At 35.7% G+C, this 21,320-nt stretch overlaps 1 protein-coding gene across 4 annotated transcripts in view; it reads left to right on the forward strand.

The window, feature by feature from the left end:
- Positions 1-21,320, forward strand: part of LOC127062484 (uncharacterized) — a 313,355-nt gene that overhangs the window by 58,562 nt on the left and 233,473 nt on the right. For 2 of the 4 annotated variants that reach the window (XM_050990795.1, XM_050990784.1), the window contains exons 3-4: positions 3,383-3,493; positions 3,726-3,788. In XM_050990795.1, the coding sequence (XP_050846752.1) occupies positions 3,383-3,493; positions 3,726-3,788 (174 nt within the window). Of the gene's footprint in view, positions 1-1,354; positions 2,239-3,382; positions 3,494-3,725; positions 3,789-21,320 lie in introns of those variants that run through there. The other 2 variants (XM_050990825.1, XM_050990814.1) reach the window with 2 other exon arrangements.

The following is a 21,320-nucleotide window of genomic DNA, read 5'->3' on the forward strand; positions in this document are numbered from 1 at the left end:
TTCCCAATCTCAACACAGAGAAATACAAATTTGTATAAATGTGTCTAAATGTGTCTCATTCGTTATAGCATAACGCTATAACGTCTGACACATATACGAATGTTGCCTGATCTTATATAAATATTCTAATACGGAATGGTCACCTGACCATCGTATATAAATAAACCTTGGGTCTATACTGCTATAATAATTAAAATTTATTAAAATGCTGTCATAATATTCGTTTAATGATTTTATATAGTATATATATATTATATATATTATATATTATATATATATATACATGTACACAAGTATATATATACATACACATATATATAATGTGTGTAACTTACATAGAGTGTGCATATGCGTGTTTCAAGTTATACATTAAATTCGTATGTACTTTGTTGTTTCCGCTTGGTGTTATTTTTTGTCAAATATTTGATAACGCTTTTAATTTGAGTAACTTGACGCTTAAACGTAGATAGTAGAGAGAACACTTTTCGAGTTTAACTCTGTGGATCGATCGATCGACCGATCGATGCTTTGATCAATAGATTCACGATACGCGATGGTTTGTTATTCTACGTTCAATTCGCGAGCTGTATTCGGGCTGCACGTGGTTTCAATCGGACACAGGCGTCATTTTCATCGGTGTGCTCGGCCATGGTATAGCGTCATCCTCGAGAGGTTCACCTCGCTCTGCGAACCGTGAATAGGAACGCGTAGGAGCGTGTGTTTTGCCGGTGTAAACACTATCCGTACGGAGGCAGGATATCTCGTAGCCGCGAGCATTAACGTTCCCCGTTATCTCTGCGGAATCGAATCGAACCTCCGACTCCATTCCTCGATTTCGAGAATTCGTGAGAAGACCGAAAGACCGAAAGGAGATAAAGAGAAAGAAAACGAAGAGAAGGAAGAAAGACGGAAGGTCGTATTCGCTCTCTTGCTTGTACGCTCACACAGTCAAATGCAAGCTCGAGGACGAATTCGTCGTCGGGCTCGCCAATGACTGTTCAAATAGACAAACCGTCGGATTTGATTGAAAGCTCGACTTAACGATCCAAGGAGTCCTCGTTACGGTCGCGATGTAACCGAATGTCTGCTTTGCCTAAGTTAACATCGAGAAATCAGGTCAGATCGCGAATCTTATTGATCGCCCACTAGAGAATCTTATTCCAAAGGATTATTTCGTGTAGTTGTCGGATTCGATGGAATCGAGAGTTTACCTATGGCTCGATTTTACTTGACGAGACGGGAATGAAAAAGAGAAAATTCGGGAGATCGTCGAAGTATAACATTGTTGGTAGGAGAGACAATATATAGTACGAGACATTAGCCGATATTTGTAATTATGCTAGATGAGGATATCGTAATGACGTCGATGTAACTAACAAGAGAGAGCGAGAGAGAGAAAGAGAGAGAGAGGGAAGGAAGGGTGATCGTCGATGTTAGGCTGATGGTACGGTGAGTTGTCAAGGCCTGGGAAGGGACTCGAAAGGGAGTTTGAAGGGGCTTGGAAGGGAGGAAACTCTCATGCCTTGCCTCTCTGGTTCGCGACGGAGGGTGGACAGCATTTACATCATTTAATTTATGACCCTCACTCTGCTGCGACCAGTGAGGTTCGTACGCTCGTGCACGTACACACGTACGAGTACACCTGCGATATCGTTGCCTTGGTGGATATAGACACATAGTCGCGCCACCACGTAACACGTACACTAATGCGTCTCCGAATAAATTTGCATATGCATGTAACCGTACGAGGATGCTAGATGTGTGGCAAGGCGGGGGACGAAAAGGGATGAGAGAAGGGTGGAGCGAGCGTAAACGGAAGGAGGGTGGTTCAACGCGATGTTGAAAGTTACGAGAGAAGAAGAGCAACGAACAACGCGAGTTCTTCCGGACTCACGAATTTTGAAGGTTAGCAAAATGTCAAGATACTTTGAGGGAGAAATAACTGCGTCGGACTTCCCTTCGTTTCACCAACGTTACGACGTTGTCTTGACCGCACGTCGTTGGTATGACATGGCCGACGACTTGGAAGGAACTCTCTAGGATTAACCTGCGAGGAAACTCGAAGGAAACGATCTGTCTTAACCATAACCTGTTACGTGTAAACGGGATATTTGGCGTCAGGATTACCGGAACTCAAAGTTTGATTGGCTGGGCTGAAGGTATCAAGTTTTGCCGTAGCACGCGAAACTTTGTCTACTTTGCGAGAGCGTGCAAAGTACGCGTTTCGTTCCTATTACGGTAAGTGACAGAATTTATATGACATACGCATCTTTTATTTAACTTTTATTTTCTTATTCTTCTTCTTTTTCCCGTTTACTTCATATTGACGTCAGCAACTTCATTCTCTCTCTTTCTTTTCCTTCCCCTCTTTCGTTAGCGCTTCGATGGACGAATGCTTCACATCGAAGAAATAAACTCTTTATCTGGTTTGATCGTTACAGCGAAATTGCGTAGGTGAAGTAGATACTCGTTGCATGCCCAAACGAAGACGTAACTCTTTTAATTACGGGGCTACCTAAAATACAGCTCTCTTTAAGCGCGTGGTAAATGAAGGGGTGCGCGTAGAGTGCCCGGCTTCGACGACCAGTATGGCCGAAAGAGAGCACTTCGCGTGGCTTCAAATTAAAACGTGCAATTACGTCGGAGGAATTTAATTCCAATTAGTTTACAATTACTTTTTAACGTGGTTCCCCGAACCCCACTCGTTGCAGTCAGAATTCTTAAAATTTAACTTCGCCTTTAAACGAAATTTCAAGCGATTCGAACATTACGATTATAATGATTCATAAGGAATGGATTGTTTTGTTCGATTCGAACATTTAAATCTGTTCATCGACGAAATGAGTCACCTACAGATTTTTCTACGATCGAATCTACGTTTTAGAACATATGTATGTATGTATGTATGGAATCATTTGAATATCGCGTTGAAATGTAGAACACGTTAAGTCGATTCATTAAACTAGAAATACAAATTTATTCGTTCGAAAGAAAATCTTTGTAACGTCAGAAAAAGACATATTGATCTTTCAGAGTGTATGCGAAGGTCATTCGTTTTGTTTTCAAGCTTGGTGAGTCATAATATATACATGAGAAAGCTCGTTCGTTCTGTATTTTGTATGAAAAAAACGGAATGGTGCTTGGTCGCGAAACGTAAATATAATACTGAGTCTAAGTTTCTGAACGTATCCAACGTAAACTTGCAAATAGTGAATGTGAAATACACATAACATACATATAACGATGTCATTCGTACATGTGGGTTTTCTTGATAAATAATTGCAGTAACATATTATTCAAAATATCATTTTATGTAGAAAGTCTTTATATATCACCAAGATCGTTGTCGTTACTATTGTTATAACAGGAATAATTGTCCAAGTTTGTTGCAGGATGTCAAAAGGCAACAGAAGCTTCGGTTGGCGATGGCTCGCATAGTGAAGCCACAACTACCGCCGTCCAAGCCGCCCTTGACCTCTTCATGGCGACCTTGGTAAGAATTTCTATCATTATCGTTTACGAGGATCGAATCATCGTTGTCGTTATCACCGATCTTTCAAATTGATTAGATCGAAACTGTAAAAGAATCGACTATAAAAGTACAATGTATCTTACAATGAAAGATTTCGTTTTACAAAAAGCAAAAATTTATTTCGATGAATTAGAAAAATTGACAACTATAACATCCTCGTCTTCGACGTAGCAATATGTTTTATACATTGCAGACTGCACAGATCGACCAATCAAAGAGAAGCAAGAAAATGACGAGAAGTATATGCGAGTATGACGTGAGTTTATAAATATTTTAGAAGATTGTAGTGATAATAAGTAAAAATAACGAATGAATAAAGAACACGCATAGCAATACGAAGAACATAAAGACTTTCTACATTAAAATATACTTAGTCTATACAAATAAACTACGAGGATATTACAGATATTAGAAATATCTTATATAAATACACCAGTTAATCAAGCGTATATCACTAAACACATTTTATATGTTCTCTTTTATCCTTTGTCTTTGTTTCAACTATATAAACGTAACATTGTTTGCAATCGGTCTTCCACATCCATAACTGTATACATATAGTTAAGTACTTTATCGCAACCATTCTCTATTAATTTTTTCCCTCGTGATATACGTACGTAAGTTTAGGTTGGGTTTTAATAATAAATGTTCCTCTTGATCGTTCTCGTGCGTCACTTAACGAAAATATCTGTTGTACACAAACGTGTAACTTAACAGCACGCGTATCTCGCGGACTTTGTCGAATGTGCGGTTTCACGTCGATTAATAGTTATAGCCTTTCTCTCCTTCGATTTCACTGGTACGGTCGAAGGTGGATAATGTTAATCGCTTTTGAGTCGACGTTGGATGGAGGGTGGTAGAGGGGTTGGTAAGAGGGTGAAAGAAGGGTAGTGGGTGGCGCTATCGACACGAACATTCATTTCATCGGGAGGCCACAGCCATGCCACCCCTCGCCACCGGCAATCGCGCTCGTATCGCACCGGACGACTTATCCTCTGCTTTTGTGGCATCGCTTCGATATATATCACTGGCTCGTTTATCGCTGGTCGATAACGCACGCCGACATACACCTGCGCCAATACGCGAACACTCCGTCTACTGGCTGCGCGAGGTCGCTTCGCTCTCTCTCTCTCTCTCTCTTTTTGATTCTCTCGTTGGCTCTCTCGCGATCTTTATTTTTCTATCGAGGAATCACTGTTGCGTGTTATTATCGAATTTTCGATCAGTACTTTAACATCAATTTCATACATTAATTAACATAAAGCGATCGTATAAAGTAAATTTGAAGATATCAGTCAAATCAAACTGTTAAAAATATCTTTGCCTTTTAATACGATATAATAAAAGTGAAAATATAGAGAATGATATTGGGACGTAGTCCTTCCTTTTTTTATTTCGTTAATCCGGCTAAAAGAACGCTAAAAATATTGCATAGGTTTTATTTATGGCTAAATATTTACGTATATAAACTATGTATACAAACAATGTGACTTTATTGTTTGCCCTCGAGAGATACAACGGACTTACCGAGCAAAATTTATAAAACATCGAATCGTCGCGCATATAATGCTCGGTCAAATTTGTTTTTGCTCATTTCGACATGTCTTTTGTACGTTCCCATTCTCCTTTACCGAGTCGTGTCACCAATTTCATAGCAGGCAAAACTCGACATTTCCACGTTGTTCGTTTTCATTAAGAAGCCGGACCTCGACCAGGCGTAACCGACTTGTCGTGTTTAGTATTCAGTCCCGTTCGTTGTTTCAGCAAGTATCAAGGTTCACCCTTCTCTTCTCGTGTCTGGGTCAACCGTTGTTGTCTCTTTCCACGCTCCATTCGAGAAACATGGAAACAACGTTGCTGATATTTAAAGAAAATATTCGTCCAATTAATTGATAATATCAACTCTGCCTTCGAATTCGTTCTTATGCCTTGGAAATGGTTAGAATTTTAGTTCGAAGAAATGTTTTTTTGGCTAGAGCCATTCGTCCCCTTCGCAAAGGAAATACTCCAGGGATGAGAGAAAATGAGAAGGGAAGCAAGGCGTGGGGAATAAAGAAAAAAAAAAAGGAAAAGAGGGAGAGAAAGCTTTGTGCTCGAGCCCACAACAATGCCGATGGTGCAGGAGCCGCTCTTTCGAGCGATAGTCAAGCTGACTCTCCACAATGGGGTGCACTTTATCGGCCTTTTATCATTCCACTTTCAAAATAACGACACTCGCCGTGCACATTGAGTGTCCAAATATTTGATCTCCGCCGGTAAACTTCTCAGCTTCGTTCTTTTCTACGTGATTTATTTGTATAAAATAATATCCCGTTTATATCATTATAATATCTCGTTTAAAAGTAATTAAAATTATTTTCTTTCTCTCTCTCTCTCTCTCTTTTTTACTGTATCTTTGTATCCAAGATGAAATTATTTATATCCGTGATAACAAAAAAAGCAACGACAACAACGTACCGGTGACATATGTATCTATGCGTTTTGTTATCTTCCTTTTTTCTTTTTTTCTTTTCTTTTTTTTTCTTCCTTCCTCTTTACTTTAGAGCTTGCACTTAGTTTTGTCGGTGTATTCGTGCCGATCCAAGAAAGCGCTCTCGAGTTCTCAAGGCCGTAAATCCTTTAAGTGTCTCCCTGCTTTTACTAGCTAGCCACGTTGGACCATGGGATACACTCGGCAGATCGAGAACTGGTATATTTGCACGGTGGTTGTGTGTACCATTTTTCTTCGCGTGCGTCTGCTTTCTCCAGTCGTATTTCCATCCCTATCCCTGAGTCGGGATAGTCGACCTCTCAGAAGATTAGACGATACTCATCTTTGCGATGAAGTTCGAAGAGAGCGACGCTAGCGAAATCTCCGCTTACGTTCTAGAAAATAATCTTACCAAGATTCGTCGACCGAGACGCGGGTTTCCCTTTTAAATGCGGAACGTGTTTTAATCTCTTTTTGAAAATGTGGAAACTTTGGTAACTTCCAACTAAAAAGTCCTCGAAATATCCTTCAATTTGTAGCGACGATAAGAGGGTTGATAGAAGATCGTTTAACATGTTAAATATGATTTAAATCTGATTCGTTATGTTGACTTCATTTATCGCTCTTTCATCGATGATATAATCTTTATAAAACGATAACTTAATTATCGATGATAAGAATCTAATCTCTTAATATATAAAAATTATTATAATAAACATATTATAATAAACTTTCTTTTTTTTTTTGTAATCACTACTTTAGGTTAAGTAAAAGATAATATTCTTAATCTCACAGATGTTTCAGATTTATTACAGATTTTATTTTCATCCCATCTACACACACACACACACACACACACATACATAACAATTACAAAAAGACTTTTATTCGTATAACTCGTATTCTGAATAAGCATCCGGAGCGATGGGGATAGTTTAAGCTACATAGCTTCGTTCGTTCTTTTATTTTTTCTCATTAATTGAAGGAGCGTTGTGAACGCCAGAGGGAATGTATGTGTATGTATATGTGCGTGTGTGTATGAGAAAGAGAGAGAGAGAGAGACAGAGACAGAGAGGGAACCAGGTAAAATCGGATTTCGCTAAACGGTTGCTAAAGCGAAATGGAAAGAGTCTCTCGTTGCAGGTCGCCGAACGGCAAAGCTACGTTCAAGCTTTTTCAAAGGCAAAGCGCGTAAGAAGTAATCGTAAGAAGCGCAGCTTTAGATGTATTTACGTTTTAGTAAGTGGTAGCACGGTCTCGTATCATCGACGCACAGGGATTTGCTCGGCGTGTACTCGCCCACCTTGGTAGAAGTTACTTTGTAGGAGACACGACGATAGTGTTAGTGACAGTGTCAGCCGTGGTGCCGCCACCACTACCGCTTCAACCCTCCTCCGACTTCTTCCCACCCCCCTCCGAGCTACCACCAAACGCTGCCGTTGCCGCTGGTGGGCACTCTGGGTGCCGTGATTGTAATATAGGTCAACGTTTACACAGCTGCTTTAAGCTGGATTTACTGAAGAGCTTTCGCCGTACCATGCCAACCGGAGCAAACTAGGACGGTAAATATATTTTTTTATTGCAGATTCGTGCTGAGTCCTACGTATATGCGCTTGTACATATCGTTCGCTCTCTCTCTCTCTCTTTCTCTTTCTATACTGAGCCTCTCTCTCTCTCTCTCTCTCTCTCTCTCTCTCTCTCTCTCTCTCTCTCTCTCTCTCTCTCTCTCTCTTCTAATTCTCGTCGTTTACCTTTCGTTTTTTCCCCTCTCATTTGATATAAAGATACGATAGCGGATAACTTGGCGCATTTCTCGTTCTACGATCTCTCTTATTTTTTCAGTAACACCGACGAGTTAAACGTTTTGATTGGTACCCTATGGTTTTATGCTTCTGCTAGTTTGGCAATTTAGAGATTGATTTTTTGCAAATATATCTGGAAGTATCTTTTCTCGATCGTTTTGTAAATCGTATTACTTAGAGTTACCGATAAAAGCTTGCACGAGTAAACATGATCGTATAAACGTTTCTTTGTTTTTGTTTTTTATTTTCTTTAAACTGCTTGACCTTTCGGAGTTTATTCCCAAGAATATCACTGATTCGTGCGAAAGGTATACAATTTTATAAACAAGTTCAACATTATTTAGGTAACAGATAGATCTAATGAACGATAGAAGGAGAGAGGGTAACGAAAGTAGAGATTGGATACATGTATGTACGTAGGATGTCTTTGGAGATACATTATCTTGTAAGAGACGGAAACGTTGGACACCGTATCTCGTGTCTCGAATAGAGCTTGGCTGAGACGTCTTGTTGTCTTCAAAGGAACAAGACTGTCTTACATTCGAGTTCCTACTATCAACGTTTCACACTACGAAGTCATGGAAATTACAGTAAGAAAATAGAAGAAGAATATTTTCGTACCTAGTTTTTTAGCGGAGTTTTATAAGCTCACTGATATTTGTTTTTGTGTGTACAAATGGATGTATTGTAATTGATATTTAAATGCTCTCAGACATGTGTAATAATATGTTTTTGAAATGATCTTTGATATCGAATATTTAAATTAAATATAAAATTTATTTCCATCGAGATTACAAACCTTAGTAACTGTAGGCAAGAATTTTGTGAATACTACTTGACACATTTTACTTAACACATTTGTTACTTCCGTATTTCGTTCGATACTATGATGTTCGATCGTATGTTTATATTCCGATAATCGAATGGGTCATCGTCCTATTCTCTGATTTAAATCGTTTTTATTCGTTAACGCTTTTAAACTTTTGTTGCAATCGGTTTTCATCGTAAAGTGAATCCGAAGTAAATAGAATTTTTCGAGCGCGCACGCGATTGCAAGTGTTTCTAACTCGTATGCGTAGTATTTGGTTTCCTGCGTTGTCGTTTTCCAACTGTAATAGTTAATTGGATGCCATCTGCCTTCGGATTGTTTTTGAAGTAATATTGCACCTACCCCTTGTGCAGACGCGTCACTATGAACTTCTGTTTCTACTTTGGAGTCGTAAAAGCGCAAGAGCGGTTCTTTGCTAACAATTTCTTCAATCGTTCAAAGACTTGTTTTCCTGGACTACTCTCTTTCGATAGGTCCTTAAATGGTCGTGCAATAACCGTAAAATTTCTCACAGACTTACGATAATAACTTGTTAGTCCTATTAAATTTTTTACATCCCCTGTGTCTTTCGACTCGAGGAAAGTTTCAATGCTCTTTAGTTTTGTTTTGCCTGCTGTATTCCGTTCCTACTTATTTTGTTAACCAAGTTATTCGATTATTTCTTTTAAAAAGTGACATTTCTTTAAATTTATCGAAACAATTTTACTCCACGGCTTTGAACGCTGTAAATACAGATCATAGACGATTAATCTTTTCATTTATCGTCATATTTGGCATTATGTATATCGATATAGTTACATTAGATTGCATCGTGACATTGACTAAATGCTGGAAAAGAGCAAACGCATAACAGAAACCGAAGAGTATTCGTTCGAAACGATAATAGCCATCGGGAGTGACGAATATCGCTTTGTCTTTCGATCTCGACTTAATAATAGTCACTAAATAAGTTCAGACTTAAATAATGTTTTAGTCTATGCAGTCTAACGAGTACTCTGTCTTTAATAATGGCTTTATCGATTCTTCGATAATTTACACATAATCTGATCTTTCTATTCCTTTTCCGAACGAGCAGAACTGAATTTCCGAACGGTGAATCGCAATCCTTAACCACATCCGATATCTTCAAGTCAGCGATTACATTCTCCAATTGCTGTCGTTCATAGCATGTCAGTAGATAAAGTCTATAAAATATGAGCTTATCGTTTAAGAATTCTATTCTCATAAGGATAGACTTACTCATACATCCTAATTGCCGGATGTTGTGTTCTACAAGAACTCGATTGTCATCAAGCGCCTTTAGGGGACTTAGTTTCTCCTCCCCTTTGAGATCCGTGTCGATTTGGTCTTCCATTATCGGCTCTATATTTACTTCTCTTGTAGTCGATTTCTCCTCGCAGTCATCCGCCCTGGTGATCACATCGCTTGGGTTGATGACCCAGTTGATAACAGTTGGTGGCCCATGACATACAGAACAGGTAGAATGGACCGTCCTTCCTCGTTAGTGTCTACGATACAGCGGGGTAAGGTCGGCCCCTTCGTCCTTAGTCCGTCTTCCATGGTTTGCTGCGTCGACGGTGGTTGTAATGTGTCCTAGGTAATGGTCTGGTATTACGTGATGTGTCGTGACGCGGAGTGTGGACCGCATTGGTGTGGCGGATGGGGTGAGTAAGCGGGTCCTTGCCTGGCACGGTCGTGATTCTTAAGCCACCAGTTCTACTCACATCTACAACATCGGAGTACTTAGTATACGGATGTCTCACTAATAGGGAAACGGTCTGACTACCGTTAGAAACCACGTGAATTTCGATCGATCGTCGCCGATATTAATTTCCGCCTTCAGTATTCCGATAAGTTGTACCTGCTCTTGACTATACCCAATCAATGTACTCAGCGCGGTTCTGTGATATATAAATCCCAATTTGCGAGCCACGCTTGTCGCAATGTCGTCATACTACTTCACAAATCCATATAACACGATATAGATAAGATATATTATTTATTCCGATAGTCCTGAAATATTTTTAATGGATATCCCCTACTACGTGCATTACTCTTCTATTGTTGTGCGACATGACGAGCCCTTCGCAGTCCCTGATTCGTCGAGGTTGTTTTTGGGATGGGCATATGCGCGAGAGATGCCCCTCCTTCCATTTCGGGTCTCCTTCCAAAGGGGAATAAAGGCGGGCCGTATGGTCTGTTTGTTCACGGGCGTAACATCTTAAACGTTCTCGATTCGTGACGCTCGCCATTTCAGATTTTGTGTTTATATTAGCTGTTAGAAAATTCAATTAGCAAATAAGTATGAGATATACGGAACGTATTAGATCAAGAATCGATAAGCGAAATTACAATTAAATACCTGAATTGTCTTTTATCTTTATCCAAGTTTAAAATTTAGATCCATTTTTAGAAACACTCGAAGCTAGTCAAACCGAAAGAATTCTTATTAAGGCTGTTCATTATCGAAGTTTGTGTGATTTTAGCGATAAATATGAATAAAGTATAAAGTCCAAAATGGAAATTAGATCAAATTTGTATAAGATCAATTAGAAATCATGGCAGATTATTTGCAAAAAATATTCACATATGGTTCGCAAACTTCCTCGCTTGACAATGATAGTAACTAATAAAAGAAGAAATCTATGCAATACGAAAATCATCGTAATATAGAACAAGTTTATAAAATGGTAAAGAAACATGATCTATTCTATGAAAAAAGACAATTACTATCTTTATTTTTAGACATCGAAAGATCATTTGACAAATATTGATTTGAAAGGCTATTAAAAAAAGTGCAATTGACATTAACAAGATATATTTATTTAATCATTTTTTTAAAGAAATAGATACGTTAAGATTTTATTTACATTAAGAAAATGCAATCTTTACGATTAAAAAGATGCATGATCAAAGATGTGGATTCATATTATACTTCTTATTCATTCACACAACTTTTTCTTCAGTGTGAGCTGCAAAGTCTATACTATCAATCAATCCGTTTTCTCACTAATCATTATTTCATGCTTAAAAAACAAGAACGATGTAACGGTATCAAACAGATTTCAAATAGTTTTTAGAAATCGTTTTCTTCAATTTTACTAACGCAAACACATAAGAGCAAAAGCCACGTGTAGCCCACGAGCCATCGGTTGCTTGCCACCTTATGACTGCGAATATATCAACTGGACCGTATAATGAAATATACATGTTTGCAGATGACAGTCATACTATCTAAACACAAAACCATTGAAATAGCAACAACAAACCTACAAAATCAACTAAGTAAAATAGAAAGTTGGACAGAGGCCAATGAAATTAAAATTAACTCAAAGCGTACAAACATTACGTTTATATTCAATAAAAGTCCGTCTTCTAAAATCTACTTTCAAAATTCGAAAATTAAGTTAAATATCTTGAACTTTGTTTAAATAGAAAATTAAATTAGAAGAAACGTATAGAAGAAGAAAAAAATCAAATAAATAAGAATGATTAGGAAACACGTGTATTGGCTCGCAACAAAAAACTTTAAATTAGACATAAGTAACAAACTACTAATTTATAAGATTATAATAAAACCTATCTGAACATAAACAACAAGAACGTAGAGTACAAGTGCCAACATAGTTTGATATACAAATTCTTCGTCTTCTGAAATTATCATCATTTAAACTTTTGTCTCTCCAATTTTATGAGAATTATGCGCACGAGTATTATGACAATTATTAACTCTATTTTCTATTAAAATACGATATTCCTCATTTGAAATGTACGATACATTTATTTCATCGGTATTCTCAGAATTTATACATACACACACACACACACACACACACATATATATATACATATATATATATATATGTATTAGCAAAATTTCTAATACCTCGCAATTATTCTCTACTATTTCTTTTGGTTTAATTGAAATGTTTCTTCCCTTTATACGCACTTACTTTTATTTAAAAAATCAGTTTTGTAGAATCCTTAAGGTACCAGAGCTTTGGCTTGAGAAAGTAAAAAGAAATAATTCTCTTTGTTAACAAACGAAGTAAGATTTTATTCTAATAACTCTCGACGTTATTTCTTTCAAATTCAACGACCCTTTTCTGCTCTTTTACATTACTCGCTCTATTTCTCATACATGCTGCTCTCTCGACTTTTTAACACACACACACACACACACACACATACATACATTTTTTCTTTCGCCTCGAGCTTTGGCTTGAGTTACTCTTTCCGCTTTAACTTCACGTGCATTCTTACACATAATTACTTTTCACAATTCAAAATTCGATAGCGGCTCACTTGTTAGATCATGCATCAAACATTCACACTACTTTCAGACAATCTTTCTCTCTCTCTTTCTCTCTTCCTCTCTTTCAATCAAGACACATTCAGCCAAAGTAACGCGTTATCGCATCGAAAGATATAATTCAACAACATTATCAACGCACCATCAATTAATCTCATACTCTAGCTATTCTCTGCAATGATAGCTATCGCGACTATCAACATCAAGCACACTATTCGCCTTTGGATTTAATTTCACTATTGCTTCCAGAATCGAAGTTCAAAATTTCATATGATCGGGAGCGATGAATGTATTTATCGAGTCATCTGTTGATCATTCAATCTTTACAAAATATCGATTATTATGTAAAGTTTTTGTTACAACGTATAGTCTAAGATATTTATTTGCTAATATTAGACCAGGATTTAATCGCGTAAACCTAATTGCTACTAAATCATTTTTGCGATATGCAGTAACATTCCTTTAGCATTTGTTAAAATTTTGCCGGTTTTCACGCTGAATTTTCGCAATATTCTCGGCCGCTTGCTTTCGTAACTCGCCTTGGCTATTTTGAAAATCTTCAGTCCAGTTCCTATTCTAACAACTCGTAAATTTATGGGTCACCACGAATATGAGTAGTAAACAATAAATCAAACGGCGTTGTATCTATGCTTCTATATACTATTTAATCAGGAACGTAATACCAATATTTTTTGAAAATAACAGTATAATAATAAATATAAAAGTATATAAATAAATTATATTTTAATAATGATAGTACTAATACATATTTTAATATAATATCACTAACAAATTGATGGTATCATACAGGTATTCTCGTATTTAGGTTTCTATAATGGCACGAAGATACAATCAGAAAATATTAATATAATCTTGATACTTTTTATTTCATTAGAAGAACGATTCAATCCAATATTATTCTTGTTTAAGATCCGCCAGCAACGGAATAAGCACTCGATTAATGGATTCAACTTAGCCGTTCATTCTTGGCACTCTAGTCGTAGTTAAAATGCATTTTATTTTTTCGGTCGTATAATAATCAGTAAACTGCTTAGATAATAAAATTTATGTCTACGTTTGAAATTATTCTACGTGGATTACCAAAGATATCTAATTGTTTTTTTAAATCTGTTTCTCATTTCCGCCATATTCGCAGTTAGACAAATATTGCGAACGCATCCAACAGCAATAAAAATATATTTATACTTTTTTCTCGTCGAGAATAAGGATTTTAAGTGGTCAGTATGAAAGATATCTAAAGACATCTCATCTTTTTCTATTTCATTCAAATAACTTTCTTATTTGCCTTGTTTTCTCTCTACAAGAATGCAAACTACACAATTCTTTATAATTTTTTCGATACGGTGTCTCACCCTCACTATCCAATATTTCTTTAAAAGTAGCGCCTCGGTTTTCACAATGGAAAAATGCCCTCTTTCCGTGTGTCCGCCTAATAATCTGAGATCGCATCGATCTTGGAACGACAAGAGACGGTCACTATTATATTCTTTAAAAAGAAGACTGTTCATCATCGCATGACCATTAATTTCCTTTTATTAATTTTTTTTTCTTTTTTTTTAGCAAGATATAAAAAAAATTTTTTAATATCTTTGTCTTCCTGTTGCGCTTTTCTAAACTTAGGAAATATAACGTCATATTCCTCCATAAACATAAATATTGCATATGTCAATAAACATACAAAAGCGATTTGCGATTGAACGCGTTCACGCGAGTTATAGTTTTACTCGGTTGGTATTCATTAATGTAATTGTATTCTTCTACAAGCAAAAGCGAACGAGCTAAGCGTACACATAGGTCTTTCATATTCATCGTCAATGTAAAAGCACGACAGTCTGTTATGATCTTGAATGAAATTCCTAATAGGTAAACGCGGAACTTAATCAAAGCTTTGATTATGGCAAGCAGCTTTAACTCCTAACTGTCGTAACATCGTTCTGCCAAAGTAGTTCTACCGTTAGAATAATATGTCGTATGTCACACACCATCTTTTCCGCACTTCTATTATAAGCTCGCCCTGTATACCATTGGTCGTACGTAATTTAATCTCTGCGTTTATTCCATATAAATGCAACACTGATTTGTCACATAGCATTTCTTTTAATCAGATAAACCAGGCCACTTTTTCTTTTTTCATAAATTGAAAATTTATATTGCTCTTTTAATAATTTCGTCAAAAACGGATGTGCGATAATTGAATATTTGAGCACAAATTTTTTAGAAATAGTCGCTCAGTTTTAAAAAACTTTGCGTTAAATAACGCGTTAGTAAATTCTGAAAAATTTTTTACATAGAAGGACTCTCATACTCTATTACAGAACTAAGAAATTTCATTTCATTTTATAAAAAAACTACACTTCTTCCACTTATCACTAATTCGGCTTTATTAGCCTCCTTTAAAATCATTTGAAGATTCTTTATTCCAATGTTAAGGTCTTCGGTAAACAATATTAAATCATGTGTGTATATACGTATACTAATACTACTCGTATTATTTTTTTCGCGTTTTAAATCTCTAAAAAATGCATTTATAAATCGCTGAAAGATTAACGACGAGTTGCATAAGCCAGAAGGAACTTTCAGGAACTCGAAATAGCCGTCAGGTACTATAAAAGCTGTATACTTCCGGCTATTCTCTTTTATCGGAACGTGAAAAACCCGTTTTTCAAATCCAATATACTAAAAATTCTCGCGTTCTGTAATAAATCTAGTAAATCCTTTATTTTCGGAAGCGGATATCGGTCGCGTATAATATCCTTATTCAGTTTTCTATAATCTATACATAGACGCATATTTCCATTTTCCGTAATACTTATTTTTGTCCACTTGTTTACTTGCTTATTTACCTTTTCCTTCTCTAAATGCGACATTGTTTCGCTCTTTGATATATTGCTTCCTCATTCTTAGAAACAATCGTTAATTTAACGCCGATATCCTTAACCTAATTCGAATAATAGTTTGCGATTAGGTTGTCAATGGTTACGCGATACTGTTAGACTTGTTTCTTCCATTCTTTTATAATCTGCAATATTATATCGTTATCATTTACTTATCCGTGCAATAAATTGATTAGGATATTATCTCTTCTTATATTCATTTCGATGATCATATCTAAGAAATGGATACTCGTTAGAAACTTATGATTAAACAGGCTATCAGATATCACTCGAATAAATGTACGAAACGAATTGCCAACTAGTGCTATAGTTCATTCGACCAAATGAGTTAGGAGACGTGAACAAATATACGTAATGGGAACGTAATCGGGTCAGGAGTGTATTCATAATTTTCAGATAATGTAACAGTTCTCGGCTAGGAAATCGAAGCAAGCTTTAACAATGACCTATGTAAATTCAACAATCGACTCTCGTTCGCCATCCAATAGTTGGAGGCTCATGCATTTTTTACGCGCTTAGCACGCGACTGTTTTGTTTACGTCTCCTGACTCGTCTCGTTGAACGGAATATTGGTCTATTAGTTTCACCTAGCATTATATTCTCATTCAGTCCTGTTGTATAGATATACGTAAGAGCAGGATCCGTATCAAAGAGCATACGTGCGTGAGATAGGCAAACAATACGAATGATAGAATGTTCGTTGTTTCTTTTAGTTTCTTCCGTATTGGCTACCGAATGTACTGGTCCTATATGATAGAGAAAATATAAGACATTATAGAGAAAATATAAAAAATAACCAACATTTTCAAAGCTTATTTTTTTCTTTTTTTTTTTTACCTCATCTATACAACCAATTGGTAACGTGGATGGGGTCGAAGTACTAAAGTAAAGTGCAAAGTTAAAAAGTACGTTACACAAATGTACAATGTGTAATCGTGAATGTGAGATAAAGAAACGAATATAGAATTTCTTATAGTAGACTTACAAATACTAAATGCAGCGGAAATAATAGCGGAGTTAGCGTTACGAGGTTTAGTATCGAAACTTTCGATCAGACTGTTACGAATTGCAAGAAATAGGTGCAATGTTTTGAAGGTGCTATAGCAGTAAAGGTTCTTTAGTATTATAAAGGTTATTTATTAGGTTTCATCGGATCTAAGTATGCACTTAGATATGATTTGCGACAAATTGGCTTCAGTCGATTTGTAAAAGTAAACTTATGCAAATCTTATATTAAATTGAAGGATTTTTACGTACTTACTACATTATGAAAAATTATGAAAAATTATTTACTATATATTCTATCTACGGAAATAAATAAATTAAATATTTATCGTGTTATTAAATAAGCTAAATTTTTCTTGTAATTTTGTCGATTACTTAAAAACACTCTTGAGAAATTAATTTGTGTTTGGATTGGCAGGCAAACGATCCCAAGCACGTTTGCTAAGTATAAAAGATTAGACGGATAGATTACACGGATCAAATGACGAATACAAGAAAAAGAGGACACAAGTATAACGTTGAGTTATCTAAGAAAGTAAAACCAACAAAGACGAATTTTACAATCGATATTTATGTTATCGAAGACCTCATCTACAAACACGCGAATATAATTTGTTTCATATCCGACGCAAACCATTTGACAACGACTTATATTTCGATCGTATATGATGCAAAAATTCTGGTATAGTAGTGCATTTTGCAAGTTTGCTAAAGTTGAGAGCAAACATAAAATAGAAGAAATCCTCCTGATCAAGCATATATATCTAGAACGAGGTTACCGTTACTATAAAAGATACACCCATAAAATTCGAAATTGACATTGGAACTGTGGTAACGATTATAAACGAAAAATTGTTCCTTCATAAACTTTGAAAAATTAAATTAAAGTCTTAAAATAAAAAAGTTTAAAACGTAAATTAAAGCTTTAAAATACACAAGCATTTTGTAAGACGGTAATAGATATTATTAAAATGTAAAATGTCTAAGTTAGGTGCAGAAATATAACAGAGCAGCTAAATATATACATTTCAAATATCGACAGGAAACCGTTGTTAAGCCGAGAATGGATTCGACAATTGAATATTCCATTAGAGGAAATCACCGCGTATGCAGCTATGATATCTAATAATGAATTAGATACAGAATTAGATATCCTTTCTTCGATTTGGAGAAATATAGAAAGGAACTTAATGCGAATAATTTAAAAATTCGCGAAGTACAAGCGTCATTGGCATTAAAAGAGAATTGTAATCGTTCTGTTTTCTTTAAAATTCTTGTATGAGCATTTCGATTATTACCAATAATAAAGAAATAAATTAGTGACTTAAAAAAAGACGGGATATTCGAGAAGATTAATACATTCAAATGAGTTACACCCATCATGCCAATATTAAAAAAAAAAATAAGATTAGAATATGTTGCAATTTTAGCGTTATGATAAATAAATAATTGTTTAATTTGTTTGTCGACAAACAATCACTTCCGATGACTGACGAACTATTATATAAACATTTACGTTTACATTAAATTAGCAACTTCCAAAAAATACATCAACACTAACAGAACAAGTATATATTTCAAAAATTTCTTAAGAATCAACAGTAGTACAAGCTTCAGAAAGATACATGCGAAACCTAAGACCATCATAACTTTACAACGAATTTTATGAGCATTAAAATATTTTCATTAAGGAAGGGAATGTTACGTAGATTTATGTAAGAGCAGAACTCGTGCCGAAGGGCATACGTTCATAGGATAAGCAAACAATATGAACTATAGGATGTTCGTTGTTTTTTTAGTTGTTCACGCAATTCCGCATTAATCAGCGAATCTACTGGTTTTGTATAACAGAGATATATAAAATAGATGTATAAAATAACGAACATTTCCAAGCCCTAGGTTTTATTTTTATTTTATCTGCACAAAACGAATCTCTTTAGATCCTACCGTTTTAATTTGATACATATATTACATGTTAATTTTGTACATATACTAAATCTTAATTTGATAAATATATTAATCGGCACATATTAAACAAATGTTATTAGGGGTCCTTACGAAAGAGCAACGATTTGTCACTTACATTCTTGCAACTTCTTTATTAGCTATATCTCATCTTCATTCTATCGCACAAATCTCTTTTTTTGCATCTTGTTTTTTACGATATTTTTTTCAAGATATGTGTGTCCTCGTTCACGCCATTAAAAAGCACATTGCACCACGCTCCTTCATTAAACAATTATTTCCCGATAATAAAATAAACCGCAATTAATCCGTCTCTTTTTATATGATATACATCCTCTTTGTTCCGTTGCATCTCTATTAACTATTCGTGAATTTCGTGAATTTTTGGAAAATTTTCTCAGACGCTAGTATTAACGATGCCTTCGTCTTGAGATTCCTAACACATGTCTGATCTTCCATTCTATCATTGACAAGATATTTGGATATACAATTGATAAAACATTCGATGATTTCGTCCTTTTTAATTAGAACACGATTTTCCAGAATCATTTTCTCGTTGGCATAATCTTGAAATGTATCGTTTCTTTTTTCTTTTTTTATATTTTTCGAATTATCCGTAACATAATCTTGCTGAGCCAGTAATGGAACATGTTCCTCAGAATCAGATCGAACAACAACACCTCTATAGATAACTCGATATTTTCGGAATCTGCTCGTCATTCAGATGATACTTTCTTTTCAACAGTTGTAGCTGTTTTTCTCAAATATCAAAAGTCACCTGTCACACCCGTTATAAATATACTTAACAATTCAGTGATGTCCGATACATTTATTTTCATCTGTATCGTAAACTCTTTTCGATCGTCACGACGATTCAATACGCGAGCGGACATCTTGTCGTTCATTTTTCAACAATTCAATCTTCAAACGTCGAACAAACATCAGTTCACATTCAGCCATATTCAGCCGGTCAATTCTTATTCACGACGATATATTTCTAATTTTTATTGGCTGTAGCTGGTTTCCACTTTAGAAGTAATTATCTCAGTTATCTCAGTGTTCGCGATTTCAAGGTTTCTGATCGTAGTTTCAAGGTTTCTGATCCATAGTAAGTTCTCGAATCCATATACCGAATAGATCTGGCTCATTTAAGCGGATGATTAGTTCGCTTTTGTTTCTTGACGTTAGAAACTTTGATGCTTTTAGTTTCTCTTTTAACGCAAGCACCGTTAATTAATTTGGATTTTTTGAACTCATCTTTTCTCGAAAATCACTATAATTAATTAGAAACTTGATAGTTCTTCCTCCTCTAGTTTGATCCCGGCTGAGTTTCGAAAATCTGTAAGATCTTATGATACCAAAGCATTGGATTGGAAAGTATAATAAAAGAAATAATTCTCTTTCAAGATTTAACAATGTCTGCGATATAACAATTTCTTTCACAAATTAATTATGTAAGGTTTTATTCTGATAGCTCTCATAGTTACTGCTCATAAATGCTACTTATTCTATTTTTCATACAAAATATTCTTTCGATTTCTCGATATACTCTGATCTCAATTACTCATCGTTCATCTCTTATTTCGTCTAACGCTTTATCTTGGGTTATCATTTCCACTTTAATTTTATATGTACTCTTATATTAATCGCTTTTCATAAGCACTCGATAGCGCCTAATTCAGATCATGCGTGAAATATTCACACCACTTTCGGCCAATCTATCTATCTCTTTCTCTCTCTCTTTTTTTCTTTCTTTCTTTCTCTCTCTCAAGCAAACAACAAACAGACAAACAAACAAAACAATCACAACCATAGTAACACACTATTACGCCGAAAAACGCAATTCAACAATACTTTGTTAACGCTCTACCAACGTATCCTGTATCTATTATAAATACATTTGTGATTAATTAACTGCAGTCAGAGACTACACGAATGAGCACGGAATAGGAATTTCCATCGACTGTTAACTCTACGAGAAATTCTCCGGGTGTCACGTTCTTATTCAAGCCAACGCCACGACATCTTGTTTCTTCAGGCACTGAAGTTAGAGATCCTAACTTAATATACTGATCTGCGTGCATCAAACATATATATCTACTGGTGTCTACTAACGCGATGATTTTACAAACTCCAATTATAAACTCTTCAATAGATATTGTGTGTATTATCTGCACTGCAACATAATGTTTCGCACCACTCGCAGTTTCGAACATTTTACCGCAATGTGACCTCTTTCTCCGCAATGAAAACATTTCGGGCCATCATTTTTGGTTGAACAATCCTTACCCACATGGCCCTGCAGTTCGCAATTGTAACAAATCTTCTTTTTTACTCTGCGTTGCTTGCTACGTTACTACCATTCTCTCCAATCGCTTCTATCTACCTTTGGTCAAAAAATAGTAGTCCCTTTAAACTCATTGGTTCTCACTCCTGGTAGCTTTCTTTCCCACAAATTGATCCTCTCGAACGCTGTCAGTAAATCCGTCT

Source organism: Vespula vulgaris, chromosome 1 (genome assembly GCF_905475345.1).
Source record: "Vespula vulgaris chromosome 1, iyVesVulg1.1, whole genome shotgun sequence".
Taxonomy (NCBI): Eukaryota; Metazoa; Arthropoda; class Insecta; order Hymenoptera; family Vespidae; genus Vespula; species Vespula vulgaris.